We start from the raw sequence: 19,972 nt of genomic DNA on the forward strand, positions 1-19,972 counted from the left end.
CCAACTCAACGCGACTTCTTCCAAAACTTAAACATTCCCTGCCCCAACCCATCCAACCCCCTCTGCCTCGCCTCCCTCCTCGCCGCCCCATCCACAATCTTATCCTGCTCCTCCCCATCCTTCTTCTTCCCATCAATCACCCTCACAAGAACCTGCATCAACACCGCCGCCAAAATACTCGCACACAAAATCCCCACCATGACCAGATTACTCTTCCGATACTTGGCCCTGCCCGGCGCCTCGTAATCGCTCTTCCACCCCGAATACAGCGCATACGTCGTCAATATACTTCCCAAATTACCCCACCCGGAGACAACCGCCGACGCAGTGGCCACGCCTACCTCGCCGTGGCGCCCCTGGAATACCTCCGCTGTCCAGGTCATGGTGATGGGAACGGTGGGGCCTAGCCCGAAGCCCACGATTAGGAGGCCTCCGTAGCGCGGCCACGAGTTGGTGTCGGTCCCCGCGTAGGTGGTTAGCAGGAGGCCGAGGATCTGGAGGAGGACGGGGATGGAGAAGAAGAGGGCGCGATGACGGTGGAAGCGGTCCGAGAAGGGGGTTACGAGGACAATGGCTATAAGGTCCATCTGTTTGTTTTCGAAGGTTGGTTAGTGGGTGGGTTTGATATAGGGAGGGGATGCGGAGGGACGTACAATCCAGATCGGAGCGGAGAGAAGACTCAGGTCGATTCCGCTTAGAGAGGGGTTGATTGCTTCGATGATCACCGTGGCGTAGCTTTGGACGCCAATGCCCACGCCCACGACGCCGAAGTACATGATGAGGAGGGGCCAGAGACGCCAGTCCATGAATACGCGGGCGAGGTCCATCCAGGTCCATTGCGCGCGGTGGTATACGCGCTTGAGATCGTGGTAGTGGATTTCGGCGTCTCGGCCTGTGAGGGCTGGGGGGCTGCGCGGGAACCACCAGAGGTATTTGCGGCGTGGGGGTTCAACTCCTGGTGCGAGTGGTCGGTCCGGTAGCCACCAGAGGAGGACTATACCGACGGCAATGGTGATTACGCCGTAGACGAGGAACATCCATTGGAAGCCGACGAGGCCACGCTCGCCGTCCATTTCTTGAAATCCGGCTGATACCAGACCGACTACTGCGGCGGAGACTTGCGCTGCGGTGTAGTATTGGCCGATGCGCTTGCCTGTTCGCGATGGGGGGTAGAATAGGGTTAGGTAGTAGGTCATGCCGGGCCACATGCCTGCAATGACGATGCCTAGAAGGAGACGGAGGAGGCTGGGATTGTTAGTTGCTGTTGCGCGGAGAGACAGGGGATTGGGGGACGAACTATAGACTCCATGCGGCTTTCATAGCGGCCATGCAACTGCCAATGACACCGACGCTGATGACAATGCGACTCATCCACACGTGCGGACTCAGACGGGTCATTATGAGGTTGGACGGAAGGTCAAACACGACGTAGCACACGTAGAACAGCGCCAGACCTGTAGAGATTTGGTGTGGAGAAGCGTTTAGGACGGAGCCAAGATCGTGGCCGGAGTCGGTATTCATGGTCTGCGCAAGACTGACGTTGGAGCGCACTGCTGCGCAAAGGAAGTAGAGGACCCAGAATGCGGGGATGATACGCAAGTCCAATTTCCTATTCAAGGTCAGGTGTGTTTCGCACCTAGGGAAAAGATGAGACGGACCTGTAAATGCGCTCGATTTCCGCAACATCGGGTTCGTTGCTCGGTTCTACGTCGCCGTCATGACTGCTTAATGATCGCTCTTGGATATCCTCTGCGCTCAGGTCCTTTCCCGGCTCATGGGCCTGGGATGGCGCTTCCATCAAGGACATGATGGAGTGTTTGCTGGAACTGCTGCGAAAGAAATTGTTAGCGCAAGATCCGGGGAGACATCGTCGGCGCCACGGCTTGGGACTTACAAGGGTGAGCGAGACAATAGTTCCTCTGAAAGCGAGAAGAATGGTGGGGAGATGGAGGGTATAAAGTGGCTGATAAGGATCGCTCAAGCAATGCAGCTGGACACCCCGCACTGACGAAGCTTCGTGGCCAGTGGTGTCACGGTGGGAGAAATCGGAAATAAACGATCAAGACGGTAGTGATCAGCCCTAGAGGAAATTGCATGTCTGGTTAGTTGGGTGGATGCTGCAGGTATTGAGTCAAGCGTTGAGAAAAGAAAAAAAAAGCGGGGAGAGCTTTGAGCATGTGCATGTGCACGGATCGGAGGACCGACTTTATCTAGTAAGTCTGGATGCTAAAAAAACTTACCTGAACTGAGTCTGCCATGATGAGATGCTGGAAAGGCAAAAATGAAACAATATCAGGTCAATCGCAGCTCACTCAGAGGAAAGAGGGGAAGAAGAAGTGAGAACGCAAGGGACAGTGGGATTGTACTTGGATGAGCTCTGCGCTGAGGCAATTGCCAAGCGATTGATAAAAAGAACCGCAGACACAAAGCGGAGACGCGAGAGACATTGAGGCGGACCAACGATGGCCCGAGAAGAGTCGATCCTCACGAGAACAGCGACGGTTTCGGCGGATAAACTATTGCCATGGAACGAATCCAGAGGATCCAGAGCAGCTCCAGGAGGATTTGGCAGCCGACGGTCGGACGAATCCACTTTCGCGGTTGATGCGCTCAACAAGTTTTAGTTAACCAACCGATCTCCTTCAGTCCGCAATGAGTCACTATTCTTCCCCAGATGGAGAAATCACAATACCAATTTAGTATATTCAACGATGTCGCCCAACACTAAAAGATAAAAAGCTTCAATCCGATGTCGGTGCCTTCCATTCGTCCGGCTAGAGGTCTGCATCCTGCAGTGTCATCGAGGTTGCCGTTCGATCTGCAGCTTTCTGTTGCACCGGTCGGTGACTGAATCCATGGCCCGGTGAGCCAATCTTCTGGGCGTATCCAACGTTTCTTTCCTGTTCTCTATCAATTGATAGAGAGTCTAGACAGCGCCCTTCCGCCTTTTCTGACGCCTGGACCTCGGTGAGACCGAGCAGGCAAACTGGCACCGACCGGCTCCACCCAGTCAAGGGCAGCAGATGAACGAGCCTGAAACGGGGAACCATAATCTGACGACATTCTAGAAGTCGACGCTGCTCTGCGCATTCAACTTCTATTCAGTCTCTAAGCTTGACTCCTTCCAAGATAGTGACAGGCTTGTATCCTTTTGTACCTATGCTTGAAACGAAGGGAATTAGAAGGACTTGGCACAGTATCCTCTTCGTATAGGGAAGAACAGCTTATCTCCCTGGCGCAAATACCCCTTTCCAAGGATAGACAGAACCCATCACATACCCAGCCAGCGAACCTGACGGATGCTGCATCTTGATTGCGCCTGGCGCATGGCCAGCTGATAATTAGTCCATCAATCGTTCTGCTGTTGTAGATACTCGCAGCGAAAATAACACTGCTATTCCAGATATGCAGAACAGTCAATAAGAAAGATGCACCATCCGGTTTAACTGCAGTTTCCCCTACTTCCCCAACTAAGAGTCAGCAAGCACAAGCGCATAACAGATTAGCCCGAAAGCGACTGTCTGTACAACATGCTATGCTTATGTATGTCATCCAAAAAGGGGAAAAGAAAAAAAGGTCGGTTATCGGAGCGACTTGTGTCACCTTGTTATCAAACGAGGACCACTCCTCCTCCGAATCCATATCATTCATGCAAATATCGAAAGCTTCGTCGTACATATGCAGGATTTGAGCACTAGCAGACACAGTCCATTAGTAAGTAGAGGCTCCTTGAGCTTGATAGTCTATCAGCGGCCCACGGACGAGAGGACTGCAAGATGCGTACCTTGTAAAAATGTCTAAATAGCGAGCCGGCCTTGTGACATATAGCAGAACTACCAACCCAGTATCAGGACACATTATGCTCACTATCAACCAAATGGGATCATGCGTCTCGGTCCGCTCACTTTAAAACCGGATCAGGGTGTGAATACGGGACGAGAGATGGCTAAGAGTCCATCGAATCTAATCATATGTTGGTATGAAGGCCAACTATGTTCTTGAGGAAGCTGCCGGAGCAGGTAGCCATCACTTGATTTGGTAGTCACCTGATTTGTTTTTATTCTTTCGCGATACTTGCTGCTGCCTCAGGATCGTATCTCTAAAGCTCCCCGGAGTCATATCTAGTAGAGCATCAATAAGTTCTAGACCAGTCCATTACGGCGGCCTGGATCGCTCCATAATGGTGCTAAAGATAAGCTCATATCTTGGGAGTGTCCACAATGACATCCCTTCATCTCAGCTGCATGGCCGTGCATCTCACGCAAGGGGCTATTCATCATGAGATGTAGTGCATGTACAGCTTACTGACTAGACTGGTTCATACTATGTCGGGCAAGAGTTAATCGAAGTTAAGCGTGAAGATCAAAACTAGCATGTTTCTCGGTCTAAATACACGGAAACAGTCGGGGTATAAACGAAGCTCAGTAGTTAGGGCCGTATGGCCCATGTTTCAATCACTAAATCATTATAGTCCTTGAGAGTTCGGACCAAGAAGAAAGCACAGTCGTGTACGCTTATGCCTTCACGCTGTTGGTGTTCTCGTCACTGTCCTTCTCCATGTCCTTTGCCCGGTGGCTCAGCACACTGGCGCGACGGACTGCATCGTCTTCCACGTCATCGAGCGTACGCAGAAGCTCACCATGCTTGCCGTACATGTGAGGTTCCTCGTTAGCAACCTTGACAACGTTGAAGACACTGGTGGTTTTGCGGAAAATACGGTCCATTTCCTCCAGGGATCGGCGGGCCGTCTCTGGATAGAAGAAGAGCACTACCGGGAAGATAAAGGCGTTGCTGTTCAAAGGTTAGAACTGAGAATGCCAGAAAACGGAGAATGAACGAGGGGATGAGTAACTTACATAACCGCAAAGATGATGTAGGTCTGGTACCCAATGTTGTCAAAAGCCACTGGCGTGATCATGACCACCAGGAAGTTGAAGATCCAGTTCGATGACGTCGCCAGCGCGTTTGCCGGAGCGCGAATCCGTAGCGGCACCACTTCAGCCGGATACAGCCAGGTCATACCCAGCCAGCCAATGGCGAAGAATGTATTGAAAACGAACAGGAAGACGATACAGGCGATATTGGCTCCGTTACTACCGATGCTGGCAGTGACGGCAAGGATGACCATCGATATTGACATTCCCGCGGCGCCAAAAAGCATCAGTGTCCGACGACCAAAGTGCTCAATGGTGAACACGGCAATCCATGAAGCGAGGAAGTATTCCGTCCCGTTGCAAGCTGAAATCAAGCGGGAGTTTTCGAGGGTCATACCCAGCTGGTTCTCCAGCACAACGGGGATGTAGTATGTAATCAGGTTGATACCCGAAATCTGTTGGAACATTTGATTGACGTAGGCTAAGACCACGCGGTGGAAGTGGCGGTCCTCGGTCATGGTGAACATGTCACGGAACGAACCCTTGGCCATTTCCAAGACTGTAGCCTTGATGGCCGTAAATTCCGTCTCAATGAAGGTCTCGTCAGCGTCGCCCAAGAGGGACCGCAGGACAGTCCTTGCTTCGTCCTCGCGGCCCTTGAGGATTAGCCAACGGGGCGACTCGGGAAGAGGCAAAACGAAAACCAGGATAATGAGGGCGAAGAAAATCTGGAAGGCCAGCGGGAATCGCCAAGCCACCTCATTTGGATCGGCGAATAGCAGACCGAAATCAATCCAGTAACTGATGGTGATACCGCAAGTAATCATGGCACCTTCAATCATGACTAGCATTCCACGATGGTTGGATTTACAGCACTCTGACTGCCAGGTGGGCACGGTAGAGGTGTTCATGCCGTTTCCTACCGACAAAGTATATTATTAGTATTGCATACATTGCATAGCTCACAAGTTGGACATATGCACTCGTTGCACCTACCGAAACCAGTAACCAAGCGTCCCACAATGAATTGCCCGAGTTGGTAGGAAGTGCATTGCAGCAAAGCTCCGATGCACATAATAAACGAACCAACGAAGATGGTTTTGCGCCGACCGAGCATGTTGCCAATCCAAATTGTGGGAATCGATCCAGCAAAGCAACCCAAGTTGTACGCAGCGACAACGACACCTTGACAAAAACAAAGATCAGTCCGCGGGCGGGATCAATGATTAGAGCATAGCACAAAATGGTGCACTTACCTTGGCGAGTCGACTGGGTACTTTGTTGCGCTTTAGTCAAGCTCTCATAGTATTCACCGTTGGTTGCGATAGTTGGAAAGTATTTGATGAACGATTGGAGGGTCAACAGACCACCAGTGACACCTTGATCGTAACCGAACAGCAAGAAATCCATACCAGCGATGACACTGATAGCGATTTGCAGCTTGCCTCCTGTGAGGCCCAAGTATGACCGCGCCATCTTGGAAAGACGGACTTTCGCACTCTCTATGGGAGTATTAAGCCCAGATTACTGTATCCAGTCGAGACTACAACTGTATGGTTGAAAGTAGTTGAAAGAAGCCAAAACCGAACAACACGAGTAATCCGTAGTCAGGGAGGCAGAGTCATTGGCTGGAAGGGGTATGTATGTGCTGGCGGACGGAAAGTGAAATGGAAGGGAAGAAATGTGAGAAGAGAAAAGAGATCAACCAGCAGGTTGCACGAGGGGAAGCGGACGGGGGGTTTTAAATAGAGCTGGAGCCTCCAGAGACTCGACTTGTCGCAACGGTAGGTTTCTAATGACCGATTGGGCGATGGAGAACATGAAATGTAAGTAATATTATTACCATTCGGGGAGAAGTCAGGCCAGTCGAGAGCATCTGTGCAAATACTAGCTACTAGGTTCAGCGAGGGATACTACTACTAACTACTACTAGTAGGGACGTTGGCACTCCGTCACTAGTACACCACCCAGAGCACACAAGTACCATCCAATTTGACTTTTGGAAAAGCAGAGAAACCCACTGGATGAGACAAATGAAAAGATGGGATTGGCTCAGGATGACCTGAAAGGACTGCAATCGATCAGGAAGCTGCTTCTCGAATCCTGCAGCTGATTGGCCTAAGCCACAGAAGCCTGGAGGGGAAAAATTATCCCCACAGCTGCCACTCTCCGGATCCAGAGACTGACTGATACATCTCTAGAGACACAGAACACAGTATTATTGCGTCCGAGAGCACTTGCTAAAAGAGGTCTCTCCCCGGACCCATCGTCCAGCAAGTTCCATTGGCTCTTACAACCAACGGAGGAATGACCGTTCCCCACATGGCCTCCCCCAGGCACACACCATCTCAGACCATCTTCAAGACCAAATTCAGATGAAATGACGAGTGGTGGGTGGGTTGCCCGACTACTTCTTACTCCACCTCCACGATGAGTGGGCGTCGCGATCAGCGGGGGGGCTGAATTGGGGGCCGCGTCTGCTCAGGCGAGTACTAAAGCCGATTAACTCGAAGTACATGGGTATCATTATACTAAGAGTAAGCAGTTTCCACCCAACGGTCGGAGGTCTCCTCTATGCCGTCATGGGTGTCGGGATGAGCAGGGGACTAGCCGTTTCTGGAGAAACCGAGCACAGCGGTCGCTTCATGGTGAGTGTTTCAACCCGCGGTTGGACCAGCTCGGATGTGAGCCAACCGAGATTGATATACTGTTTTGTACTTGGCAATTCATTTTTTATTTTCTCTGGTTATTGTCCACTGCTTGGAACTTAAAAGGAATCATACAGTGATTTTCGCGTAGTTTTCCATAAAGCGTATGTTAATATTAAATTGTCCGCTGGGTAGGCGGGTGGATTGCGGACGGCTAGCAGGAATGTGAGCCTCCGGGGCGGCTAACTGCGATCTGGGCGTTTGCAGTCATCGTCATCGGCCAGTTCGCGTGGCTTTTCGCGTGGGCGAAATCAAGGAAAACGGAAAGGATCGTAGGCAGAGTGCGCTGAATCTAATCGTCATATTTCTTTGCTCATTCGACGGAATAGTGTTACCGTGTCATGCCGTCGTGTGTCGGGTGTCGTCCGGTCCCCGTGGACCCTTTCCGTCAATGTGAGGAAGAAAGAGAGATCCGGGCTGATTATTCAGAATCCGGGGTTTTTGGAGACTCCGCACAGAGGGACCGACCGCTTTACCGCTTCCAGTAAGGACATTCCCCGGCTCTATCCGCCTCGTGGGCGTTTGCTATCGCGTCCTCCTTGCTTGAGTGCTTGAAAGTATTGTTGTGTGGCACAGCTGAGCTAGCGACATCGTTTCTCAGGAGAAGGACAATAAGATTAACTGAATATGCAGAAAACCATTAGCTCCCATATGTGCTTTTCTTGGCCCATATAGGGATTTGCTCGCCGCGGTAAGGTACTCTTCCTCCTCGACCGAGACTCCTGCGGGCGACCGTCTCGTCTTGTCCCGTAATATTCTCGTCGATGGGGCGCCTAGTCTCCAAATCGGTCAGGTTGGTCTGATGCCGACCAAACCTTTCCCCCTCCGCGCAGTCGGGGATTCCGTGGGAGAGCATCAAATGAATATCGGCCTTGTGCATGCGGTTACACTCGCTAAGAGCTCGTTTCCTCCAATCACGGTCGATATTCGGTTCGATTAAGCTCCACTTCGCTCAACAAGCCGCTTCCTGGTGCCTCCCAGGAACCTCCCTAGGTCACTCTGAGTCGTCTGATGAAGTTATTATTTGCTACAGGCTTACAGATGGACCAACCAGATCGTCGCAACCATGCAGTCATCATGTCGGTTTGACAATAAGGAAGGCCGCCGGGAGAGTGTGCAGTTACACCGACCTCAACACCGACCACGATGTCTGATACAGGCCGAAGTCCTAACCTTAATCACGGCAGATATGAGCTGGCCGAGGCCTGGCCGAAGGTCACCGAAAACATCGGCCCCAGAGGACGGCCACGGCTTGATGCATGGATGCAATATGCTACAGCTGCTTTTCCCTGCAATGTTCGAGCCATTGACCCCAAATGTCCTGGAAGGTGCTACCCGCTCGACGGGTGAAGATGTGGGATGTCAGATGCTTATCCGGAGGAGCAGTCTGGTGGGGACGATTAGGCTGCCTTCAGGGAGGGTGCCCTGCGCCCGTCCCATAGTACGTAGCCCTGGAGATTACCAGACAGGGTAGACGGGTACGGGGTACCCCAAAGTACTAATGAATAACCATTCAGCTCGCCGGCCGACTGAGGGAAAAAGCGCGCGACGCAAGCCGGGCACCTCACTGGCCCAAGGGTGGCAACCCATACTCCTTGCTGGCGTCCCTCGGGCGGCTTAGCGTCTAACCACTAAACCGGCTCAAGTTAGTTGCCAAGATAGACCAGGCCATTTTATCCATCAGTTGTAGCAATCTCCATCATCCGTGAAACCGCGCTCGGTCTCCCCCCGCAGTCAGGCTCTTCGGTTGTGGCCGAGCGTGTCTCCAGGTTCCCCTACGGCTTACCAGTTCTGGACATCCCGCGCTTTTCATCGGGCTGGAGAGGGGGCGCATAATCAATCCCCATAGGCAGGAATTCCCCTACCTCATGTGCATCGAGATTCGTCCAATGCATCTCGTTGTACCGAGTACCACTCTCTACATCTTCCCAGTGCCCACCCGTCGCTTACCTTGCCTTATTCGTGGACCGGCATGACAGCGCCTTGCTGCTTTCCTTTCTTGGTCGATAGTAGATCGCCTCGTGGTGTTCTGACACCCGCACCGATTCACATGGCAAGATAACTAGAATCTAAGCTATCTTTGGCGCTCGTCTGACAGACACGACCAGCTTACCTGACATCCCATCACGATTTCTAGAATGCGAAACTTGATTTCCAAAAGTATGGCAGAGTTATGTTACACCAAACGAGGTGACTAATCGATCCCGGTCAGCTGGAACCAGGATAAACTACTGCGTAGATATGCACGGAAGAATTGCACCACTCATTTGCTATAGTTGTCGCCCAAGAATATCCATAATACCAATATGATGGTACCAGGGAGCCAAGGCAGTCTTAACCGAATACTACATTGTGGACATTTATTCACGCTCTAGCGCGACGCGTAGAAAGTCATGCTACCTTTGATATTTTCACAACCACCTGCACCAATCAATAGCCACATGCGACAACCCATGAGGGAGCCCTGCCACGAGAAGCCAAAGCGTCTACTGGTCCTTGAGCATATTACTGTGACTCGCTCTAATTGGAACGCAAATTGGTGGATGTAAGTGGCTCGGGAAACTTTCGGACGTTCCAGGACCAATATTTATCTTCTTACCCATATGAACTAGTTGGTTTTCTTTGCGTGTCGAATAATTCCCCAACAAGCACAAAGCAGAGACAATTGGTGGGGCTGCTAGAACGGATTGAGTTCTTTGGCGCGTGCTTCGGCGCTTGGATCAGGCTGGTGGTCTTGGCTCGACAGCGCGGGATTTTTGTCCCCCTCACAAATGGATACTGTGAGTCAAACTGGAGATTTACTGACTAACTAGAATTCAAGTTGGATGTCCGCTTTCAGCGCAACCGAGGATGTGCTTGTAGTCCGAAGACCCCCTCGTGGATTTCAGGCGACACCGCAATCAAGTTGATCTAGAATCCGGGGTAATGAGCACAGCCCAAGGTTCGTACACAGGTCACGAAGCTAAACACCGACCAAACATATACGTACGGCTTGTGAATTAGCCCATTATACGTTAGCGCACCAGCTACTAGCGCAAGCTGCTCATGCGATACACCTACCTACCTTGGGCAGTACCATGGCAGATCATCGGCGCACAATAGCCAAGGATGAGCCACCGAATCAACCATCCAGGCACTAACTTACAATAGATACAACCAAGCTAAGCCGTGGAGGCCAAAGCTAGGCTTGAATGCGCGATGATGTCATCTCATTTCATCGAGATTTCCGATCCTCTTCGTCCTCCATGTCTCGGAAACTCGGGTTACAGAGCCACCAAGCACGGCCATCAATATCAAGAACGTCATGGGATCTCCTTTGGGACATACTGAGTGTGCTTGCCATAGGCTTCAACAACAATGGGATTTTAAGAATCACACCGGAGCAAAGACCATACATTCGGCTTCGCGGAATTATTCCCCGATGATCATCCACAGTCTCCGATATCACCGGCGGATTGTACATCCAACACGTGTATTATTCTTGCCTAGTGACGGCAGAGATTGTCGCAGGATCATGTTTCCGAAAACACAAGTCAAACAGTTCATCGGAGAAATAGCTTCCCCAGCAGCCACAGGAAGATCCTGCTACCTGTTTTTCAGACCTACCAAATTCACATACTAACCCACTGAGACCCCCCTTACCACCATGGCTGGCACATGAGCGGGCTCAGCCGCACCTCCCCCGACATGATATTCTCTCCCTGAAAGCTTAAGAGGTACCTAAAGTCCTAAACTCCGAGCCTACTAGACGAAGTGCATACTGGCGTCAAGCAAGATCAACAGTCATGCGGGGCGTATGGGGGGGGGCCAGACCAGACCACGTTGCGAGTATGTCTTGCAGATACTTAGGATGTGGCAGTCAATCACGGGGGAAGTAAACAAGTAAACCCACCTCCTGATCCTTGAATTGGCCCCGCAGCTGAGCTGCGTCTCTTGCACTAAATTGAATTAAATATAGGATATGACTGGTTCGTGAAGTGGGGAGGGGGAGAATCACTCACGATACTGGCTTTGCCAAATTAAGTACATTAATCGAGATAGATAGAAACAGAATATATGCTATACTACGCAGAAGAAGACTCGGTGCTCACTTCAGAAGTTACATAAAATATTGTCAACTCAGGTCAACTCAACTCAGGGAAAGAAAGAAAAGCAAATAACTAACATGTACATTACACAAACCGCCCCGCAAACCGTCTCACACCAGCATCAAAGATATACAGCGGCAGAGCCAACGCCAAAACCACCCACTGCACAGCAGCCAACTCCCAACAAACCCGGACGATGCCATCACGATCCACCCAACCAGCACCAGAGACCGTCACTCCGAACGCAACCACATTTTTACCCGCATTAATAAGTACTATGGCCTCGCTTCCCGACTGTGGATACACATCCATGATATAAGACATGGTGACTGAAGGAACGAAGACTAAGGCTGACGCTTGCATGGCATAACCGGTGGCAGAGACGTACAAGGATTTACTGCTTGCGATTGCATACGCAAAGAGGATTAAGCCTGGTGGTGCGACTAGGAAGGGGATGATGAGCGCGGGCATGCGGTCTTTTGGGTGATGGGTGTTATTGATAGTTGTGTTGGTGGTGTGTCTTCGGGCGGCAGCCCATCGGGAGAGGAGGTCGGTTAAGGGGCCGGCGATGGGATATCCTATCACGATACCGAGGAAGGAGGAGAGTGTGTATACACCGATTGCTGATGAGGATAGGTGGTATGGTGGTGCTGAGAGGAATTGGGGGCTGATGGCGGAGATGAGGACGATACTGGGATGGTACTTGCTAGTCAGCTTGTATAGTGTAGTATAGAGATATCAGTAAGGGTAAGTACTAGTAGTAGCTGCTGCTACTACTGTACAAATCATTTGTGTGATAGGTAGGACAGATGGCAGCACCAGGGAAGTAAAAGGAGGAATAGGAGGGAGTAAGAGCAGCAGTATAAATCCACTAACCCAGAAAGAAAGATGCCATAGGCGATTGTCGCAAATAAAACAATAGGGACACAAATAAACCGGAATGGGAGGGAAAATTGCCCAGGCCAGCATTTGAGTCCCTCAGGCTCGAGACCGCGGTCTCTAATTGATATCAGGTCTTTCCAGTAACTTCTGGGTGAATTTTCATTTTCTCTGTGTTCAGTCCTTTGTTTCGCTTCCTTTTCGAATTCACCGGCATGAACATTCCCAACGTCGGTCAAACGATGTCGAAAGGTTGTTTCAGGCAAAAAAAGGACCGATGCTAAGAAGTTGACTGCACCGAGGATGGCGCAAACAATAAAAAACCATCTCCAGCCCTTGCTACCGATAACAAAGCCGGCAATCATGGGACCGATTTGAGATCCAGCACAAAGCGACAAGGCGAAGAGAGCCATGGCGGTTGCAAAGTACCGCTCCGAAAAGAGATCTGTATGATACAAGGATACATAAGTAACATGTCAATCGACTAAAGATTAGTCAAGCCGTACTCACTTACCGGCGATAATGGATGGCCCAAGAGCCTCGATAGACCCAGCCCCTAGATCACCAATGAAGGGGAGTTCACGGGATAGCAGTAACGATAGGTACTACGCACCAAATGAAGCCACGATTCTGGAAGCTAGCAGATCTCTGAAACCAGTTGCTTTGATGCTCCATGTGCATCCAGCCAGGAAGACTATCATGGAGATCAATATAACTGGCCGCTTAACGATGCACATTGCGGTCGGCTTCCAGAAGAGATTCGAGATTCCGAGTGCAAATACAGCCCAGGCGACAAGGCCAGTAAGAGTGTCGAATTCGACGCCGAGGTCATGAGCCAGTGGAGCAAAGCCAGTGGCGAGACCTGCTGCATACAGATTCCCAATGAAGACATAGGCGCAAATGTTCATCAGGATAGCGCAGCGGAGTCGAGTACTCCAACACTATTGCTTCTTAGTACTCAGCACTTACAATGGAGGACAGTTTTTACATAGGAAATGGAGGATACCTTTGGGTCGCCAGGAGAACCGGCAACACTGTGCATCTTGATGTAGTAGTCGTTTCTGATTTGGCAGAGCCGAAGTAATTGAGCAACTCGAGAGAATTTATGTAGCCATTTTAATTTCGTCTCCACATCCCGGACTACGCCCAGAGTTGCCAGGCTATGCAAAACCTAGCAAGAAGTCTAGACTCTAGCAAGTTTGTGTAGTTTGTGTACATCAGACTTGGGAAGATTTGCATTCGTGCATTGACACCTACTATTTGTTCTGTATCGCGTACTGCAAGATTATTGGTGCCCCATCGGCCCCTCGGCCCCGTCGGGAACAATAACATCAATTACAGCTCGGCTCAAGATTTGAGGAAGATCCTTGAATTCTACTACTAGTCCTTCAGAGCACATGCACCCCGCCGGCTCGGCATAGGGCTGATTGCCGATCCCCCACCGGCCCCAGTTTTGATCGCATTATGTTGGGAGCGCCGCGGAGGACGGACGGGTGTATATCAAGATAGATAACCTCCATCTGACGAACAGTGAAGTGACACGCTGCAAACGAGAGTCCGTGACCAAGAAACTCTCGCTCTCGTGTTCTTCTAATCCCCGCTTAGACTCCAGACCTCATCGGACCAACATCATATACCCTGCCAAAATGGACTACCTATTCTACGACATTTTCAAGGAAGGCAAGACCCTTGACGACGCTCCACCAGCCTTACTTCGAAAAGAGTCCGATTTTGCCTGGGCTTCGACCAAGAGTGGAGAGACTACTCGATTCTTCCCCTCGATAACCGATGAGGAAAACAAGGTCAACGGGGCGGTCGTACATTGGAGAGGCATTGAAAGCCCAGAACGAGCCGAGTCCATTAAGCAAGAGGTTCCGTGGATTAGACATGGGTTTTCTGATGCCAAGGTCATTCCCATTGGAAATTTCACCTCGGTGTCAAAGCTCTTCCAACAAGGAGGGAAGTATCTTGACTGTGAGCCAGTGCAACGCCTGCAGCCATTTTCCACGGATCCGTGTGTGACATGGTATGTTATTATTGTTGCAAGGGATGCATCGTCCTATGATACGATGTTTGGGGAGAGAGATGCATTGCACTGCGTGAAGCTTTGGAAAGGTAAGTACCAGGATCTATGCAAAAGACCATTATTTCCTTTTCTTCTCGTTGTCCACCGAATGACTGATGGCTTTTTGTCTGGGACAGGTGGGATAGCGGAAGAGGTGTTTGATGTGGTCCATCCACAGCAAGGAAAGGTGAGCTATCTGGGAGCGCTGTGCCGTAAACACAAAAAGCTAACTAGCCGAGTTGAACAGGTTCTCCGACTGAAAGCGAATGATAGAGCAGAGGTAAAACAATACGTGGAAGATATTCCTTCCTTCAGTGAAGGTGCAGCAGAGGTGGACATACTCCGAGCGAAATCGCACATGGTCTGGGAGGTTTTCTTCTAGATTGCTGAGTAAAAGCAACTATATTTGATCCTGGGTCCTGCAAGATTAGAAAAACTAGTAGCTAGACTATATGGTTTATTATTCCTGATGAAATTCATAGCTTTTAACCAACCAAGTCCAACCTACGCATCTCGTTGTGGTCTCCGCCACTCTCGTGATGGAAAGTTCACTGCTATGGCTCACACTGGGGTTCAATACATAGTATAGTGTGGACTTATAGGTGAAGAATACCCGATGATCTACCCGAGTCTATTCCTGGAGTGCTATTCCTACTGAAAGGATGCTCAAACTTCCCAAACTGGGACTTTCAGGTCCGACAAATACTTAAAGAAATTGGATTACAGGACCTTATTGATCTTGACCTTCCACATCCGAAGAAAGACCACAAAAATTACGCGGAATGGCATAGATGCTCGAAATGCCTGCAGACATGGCTGACTAGGCAGATAAATGGTGAACTCATGGAGGAATTTGTGTCATCCGTCGACGACAAAGTCTTTTCTGATGAAGCATACAAGGTGATCAAGAAGATCGTACTAGGGCACGGCATCGTGGGACGTCAGAACGTCGTGTACAATCTAGTCAGAAAGACGCGTGGCGATTATTCAACTGCGCGCCAGTATGTTGAGGATTTTAGAAACAACTACATACTCGCCAAGGAACTCCAATGCGGCCTACCTCCGTTTACCGCTTCACTCTTGAAGCTGATTAGCTATGTACATCCTTGAATACCCACAGTTCGAGACTACTTTCTTCGTTATCTATTGATAATTTAAGACGTTATAGACGAATGGCTATATAAGTGTATGAAACATGTTCTTTCCACACAAAGTAAAGAAGAAGATATCATCACTCAGCCATCCCAACTAGCTCCGTCAGCTTCGACACTCTGGCTCCGTAGAGCTTGGTCATAAACTGCAAATGATCAGCCTGCTTCGAATGAAGAGCAGTCGTGCAATCCTCCACAACCGTAACCCTCAATCCCTTCTGGAACGCGGTTCTCGCAGTAGAATCAATACAAACATCCGAGAACAAACCCGCTAGAACAAGATGCTCAAAGCCCTGTTCTTCTAAATATGCCGTGAACTCCGGAACCAGGAACGGATCCAGCAATGCCTTCTTATCAAAGACGCGCTCGCCAGGCTGAACCTTCACCCCAGGACCAAACTCCGCACCCCACGTCCCCTCGACGCACTTTTCGGGTTTCTGGAGAATGGCGTCCCGGTGTCTCCAGCTGGGGCTTTGGTAGGTGGTGTTTCCGAGGAATCGGACGAAAATGACGGGGCGGTTGTTTGCGCGGGCGAAGTCGACCGCGCGAGGGACGTTGTTGACGACGCCTGCCATGGCAGGACTGGGGTTTCCGGAGATGAAGTCGTTTTGGAAGTCAATGACTACCAGGGCGGATTTGAGACCAAGGAAGGCTTGGAGGTCGCCGGAGGCAGTGGTGGTGGCGGTGGATGGGATAGATTGTGTGGGGTTTGCGATGGCTTGGAGGAAGTGATCGACTGTTTCCTCTGTCTTCAATGAACCGCCTTGGTCGGGGGTAGTGAGTTTGCGCTGGAGGAGGCTTTGAATAGCCTGCTCTGTCAGCTTCTGGATACCTTTGCCCCCAGCGTGTCGCTCCAGGATGGCGGCTGCGGCACGAATGGTAGCAAATGGGTTGACGAGGCCCTTATCAGCGATGGCATCGGCAGACCCATGGACAGTTTGGTACTCGCTGAGGCCGTTTACGTCTGGACGCAGGTAGACGTTCTCAGCGTACATGGTCTCGGGAGTCGATTGACCGAACCAGTTGAGGAAGACGGGCTGGATGACGTCTGCGTATTCGTTGCCTGCAATGATGATGCAACGGCCCTGGACTCCATTTGCCATTAAGCTGCGATTGAGCGTGTCAGGCTGAATAAAATTGAAGTCGATGCCGAACTGGGCCTTCCATTGGGGTTCCCAAGCTTGGAACACGCCATCAAAGAGGTGGAACTTGTATGCCATGGTCACCTTCTTGGGGACGTTCTCGGGACCCCAGTTTTCGGCCGCCCTGTCGAGTGCAAAGCGGATGATGCGGTCGAAAACGGGCTTGCTGAAGCTAGTGGTTCGTGTGATGCTCAGCTGGTCGGCGCTGTATGCGTTGTCGCCAGCGTAGAAGCCCTGTGCTTCATCGCGGACCATGAGAAGGGCGTTGCCCTCGCCGAGGCTAAAGTGCTCCACCTTGGCCGCTTGGAGGTGTTGCCGGACCAGGTAGAGCGATTGGGCGTGGATGGCGGTGCGGAAGATTGCCGCGATGCCAGAGCCAGCAGCATTCTCGCAGAATTGCTGGTAGTCAATTGCATCCTTTGTGGTTTCGTCTGCAATGTGCGTGATCAAGTTTTTGTCCTCGCCGGAGACAGTGAGGGTGTGATAGGAGTGGTAGGTAGAAGAAGAGCGAACAAATTCAAAGTTGACCGAGTATTGTTTCGCCAGTGTCTGAATGACCCGTTCAAAGACGGCGACCAATTCACGGCCGGTGCCATGGCCAACGGCAAGGCCAAGTCGAACAGTTTGGATAGTCATGTTGAGAATTGAAGAGAATGGTTGTTGATAATAGAGGCATGTTGAACCCTTGCGATACGAGTATTTATAGACAGAAAACCTGTGTATCTTGAGAGAAAGCGTCCTCCGCTACGCCACAGATCTTCAGCTGGGTGGATCGATGCCAGCACATACCTAACTAGCGGAGACATGAGCTGAAGCAGCTGAGTTTGCTACGTATGCGAGTGGATTATCAGTGACCTGTATACGAAAGGTATAAATCGGATGATCCCATGCAGTCTCAGGTCCACCGCTTGAGCCCAGTTTGCACTCTGCCTGACCAGTTACACTCTGCCGACAATGGAACACGAAACTATGAGATCCGGCTTCAACATGGGCAACGAGCTCGACTACATGCTGGATCGAAACTACACAGCAGCCTCACGCCTCAACCTCCAATTCTACCTGTGGAAGGAATCATTCCAATTCAACCTCCACCCCTCTATCGACCTCGGCCCTGCCGGTGAGACCGTCAGAATCGCCGATCTAGCCACAGGCACCGCAATCTGGCTCTGTGACCTTATGCGGGACCCAGCCATGGCGCCATATACTCTGCAGCTGGACGGTCTGGACGTGGACCTGAAAAACGCCCCTGCACCCGAATGGGTGGCGCCCTCCATCAGTCTTCGCCAATGGAACATCTTCGACGAAGTCCCTGACGACCTGCGCGGAAAATACGACGTCGTCCATCTACGCCTTCTCGTTCTGGTCGTGCAGGAGAGCAACCCCCTCCCGATCATTGATAAAGTTTTTCAGCTCCTGAAGCCTGGTGGATACATTCAATGGGACGACCTGAACTACCCCGACACGATCGTGGCCAAGCCACCCACAGCACAGCAAGGCAACCAGGCCACCCCAGCGTGCGACGCCTTCGTGCAATTTGCCCAATCCAACGGCCGTAATGATTGGGTGCTGGATCTGCCACAGTCGTTGATGGAGGGGCATGGTGGATTCGTCAATGCTGAGCTGTTTCATTTTAGGGATCGGCCAGAACTCTGCAAGGCTAATGGGGACCAGTACATTCTCGTGCTAGAGGAATTCGCAGCTCGGCTGAAGTCTGCAGGAAAGGTGGAGGAGGCGTCTCGTATTTATGACATGATTATGGGGCTTGCTGAAGAATCGCGACGGGGATTCCATTTGTCTATGCCGAGGGTGGTTTGCGTGGCCCAGAAGAGATTGTCGCTCTAGTATGGCGTCTGCTCTATATTTTATCCTCTTACTCTGCTAGCTAGATCGGTGGATCAAGAGATACAATGCTGGAAAACCTTTAATGTCTTCCTATTGTGCTTATGGCACGTGATATATGCTGCTTGGTATAGAAAGCTGGCTTTGGCCCCTCTCCAAGGAGGAGAAATCTCATCTCCATCTTCAATTTATCTTAGAGCACCACTTGCATCCATAGCGCTCTCATCAAACCGGGAAGAAAAACTCAAAAAGTATGGCCGAGATCGACACATCAGTCTGGTACAAAGCAGATATTGGCCCTCGCCTCAGCCAGCCCATGCGGGACATTTTCTCCCAATGGAGCGGTATAAGCGAGGATCAGCTTGACGCCCATCTTCACGCTGTGGTATGTCTGCCTAGATATCCACATGATGCTCAGCACTACTAACAACCACAGCGCGACAAAGCGTGGCAATACGGCGAATACCCCTGCGTAGGCCAATGGATGTTCCTACTGCCAGGCATTGCCAAGTTTCCCCAATTCCCTGCTGTCGTTGATCGCGCCCTCCAACCAAGCACGACCATCATCGATCTTGGCACGGGGCTAGGTCAGAACCTGCGTCTGCTCGCCGCGAATGGTGTCTCTCCGTCTCAAATGTGGGCCCTCGATCTTAGCCCGGAGTTGTGGCACTTAGGTTACGAACTGTTCAACGATGACGATCGAATGAAGGCTGTCTCGTTTATCCCCGCCCACTTCCTCACCGATGAACCGGAGCAGCTGAACAAGCTCCGCGGAAAGATAGACATTATGATCGCGGGGCAATTTCTCCACCTCTTTTCCTGGCAGGGGCAGATTGACGCTGGAAAGCGGATTGTTGAGCTGTCCCGGCCGGGTACCCTCCTTATCGGATATCAGCAGTCGCGTCGTGCCGCGAGAGAATACATCCGGCCCTGGGGGATGATGTTCTACCATAATCTAGAGAGTTTTCAGAAACTCTGGGGGCTTGTGTCGGCAGAATCAGGGACAGAGTGGAAGGTTGAAGCCACGCTGGTGGATTTGGTAGATTGGGGGATGGAGCCCGAAGATACCCAGTGGATGCCGCCAGACCACCAGGGGTTGAATTTTTGTCTGACGCGGGTGCGATGATGTGTGATGTTTTGATTTGGAGCGGAGATTATTTCCCTGCGTACCCTGTTTTTTTTCTTTTTTCCATAAGTCTCTCTACCCAGCTGAAATACCTCGATGG

At 51.0% G+C, this 19,972-nt stretch overlaps 6 protein-coding genes across 6 annotated transcripts; 2 read left to right on the plus strand and 4 right to left on the minus strand.

Annotated features, from left to right (window-relative positions):
* Positions 1-5: 5 nt before the first annotated feature.
* Positions 6-1,807, minus strand: BDQ94DRAFT_167035 (putative MFS transporter; the record flags this gene model as incomplete). The annotated part of the gene is made up of 4 exons (XM_026770709.1): positions 6-587; positions 654-1,245; positions 1,298-1,609; positions 1,659-1,807. 4 exons carry the CDS (start codon positions 1,805-1,807, stop codon positions 6-8), a joined length of 1,635 nt encoding a protein of 544 aa, XP_026629973.1.
* A 2,525-nt stretch (positions 1,808-4,332) lies between these two features.
* BDQ94DRAFT_104170 (sugar porter family MFS transporter) lies at positions 4,333-6,576 on the minus strand. The gene is made up of 4 exons (XM_026763402.1): positions 6,131-6,576; positions 5,871-6,059; positions 4,857-5,793; positions 4,333-4,791 (listed from the first exon to the last, which is right to left on the minus strand). The coding sequence occupies exons 1-4, from the start codon at positions 6,348-6,350 to the stop codon at positions 4,515-4,517; spliced, it is 1,623 nt and encodes a 540-aa protein (XP_026629974.1). The 5' UTR covers positions 6,351-6,576; the 3' UTR covers positions 4,333-4,514.
* A 5,178-nt stretch (positions 6,577-11,754) lies between these two features.
* BDQ94DRAFT_157258 (major facilitator superfamily domain-containing protein) lies at positions 11,755-13,591 on the minus strand (the record flags this gene model as incomplete). The annotated part of the gene is made up of 5 exons (XM_026768717.1): positions 11,755-12,361; positions 12,547-12,994; positions 13,064-13,105; positions 13,163-13,490; positions 13,556-13,591. 5 exons carry the CDS (start codon positions 13,589-13,591, stop codon positions 11,755-11,757), a joined length of 1,461 nt encoding a protein of 486 aa, XP_026629975.1.
* A 604-nt stretch (positions 13,592-14,195) lies between these two features.
* Positions 14,196-14,996, plus strand: BDQ94DRAFT_167038 (uncharacterized protein; the record flags this gene model as incomplete). Its single annotated transcript, XM_026770710.1, has 3 exons — positions 14,196-14,664; positions 14,752-14,801; positions 14,862-14,996. The coding sequence occupies 3 exons, from the start codon at positions 14,196-14,198 to the stop codon at positions 14,994-14,996; spliced, it is 654 nt and encodes a 217-aa protein (XP_026629976.1).
* An 849-nt stretch (positions 14,997-15,845) lies between these two features.
* BDQ94DRAFT_183893 (putative isochorismatase family hydrolase) lies at positions 15,846-17,577 on the minus strand (the record flags this gene model as incomplete). The annotated part of the gene is made up of 1 exon (XM_026774519.1): positions 15,846-17,577. Exon 1 carries the CDS (start codon positions 17,541-17,543, stop codon positions 15,846-15,848), a length of 1,698 nt encoding a protein of 565 aa, XP_026629977.1. The 5' UTR covers positions 17,544-17,577.
* Positions 17,578-17,894: 317 nt separating this feature from the next.
* BDQ94DRAFT_157260 (class I SAM-dependent methyltransferase) lies at positions 17,895-19,872 on the plus strand (the record flags this gene model as incomplete). Its single annotated transcript, XM_026768718.1, has 3 exons — positions 17,895-18,748; positions 18,999-19,131; positions 19,183-19,872. The coding sequence occupies 3 exons, from the start codon at positions 17,895-17,897 to the stop codon at positions 19,870-19,872; spliced, it is 1,677 nt and encodes a 558-aa protein (XP_026629978.1).
* Between the last annotated feature and the right edge of the window lie 100 nt (positions 19,873-19,972).

Source organism: Aspergillus welwitschiae (assembly GCF_003344945.1).
Source record: "Aspergillus welwitschiae strain CBS 139.54b unplaced genomic scaffold BDQ94scaffold_5, whole genome shotgun sequence".
Classification (NCBI taxonomy): domain Eukaryota; kingdom Fungi; phylum Ascomycota; class Eurotiomycetes; order Eurotiales; family Aspergillaceae; genus Aspergillus; species Aspergillus welwitschiae.

Excerpts from the sequence above, each read along its gene's own strand:
- BDQ94DRAFT_104170 (XM_026763402.1), bottom strand. The coding sequence starts at position 6,350 with ATGGCGCGGTCATACTTGGGCCTCACAGGAGGCAAGCTGCAAATCGCT. Across the intron at positions 6,060-6,130 it reads TACCCAGTCGACTCGCCAAG|GTGTCGTTGTCGCTGCGTAC; the intron begins GTAAGTGCACCA and ends GTTTTTGTCAAG. Across the intron at positions 5,794-5,870 it reads ACGCTTGGTTACTGGTTTCG|GAAACGGCATGAACACCTCT; the intron begins GTAGGTGCAACG and ends CTTTGTCGGTAG.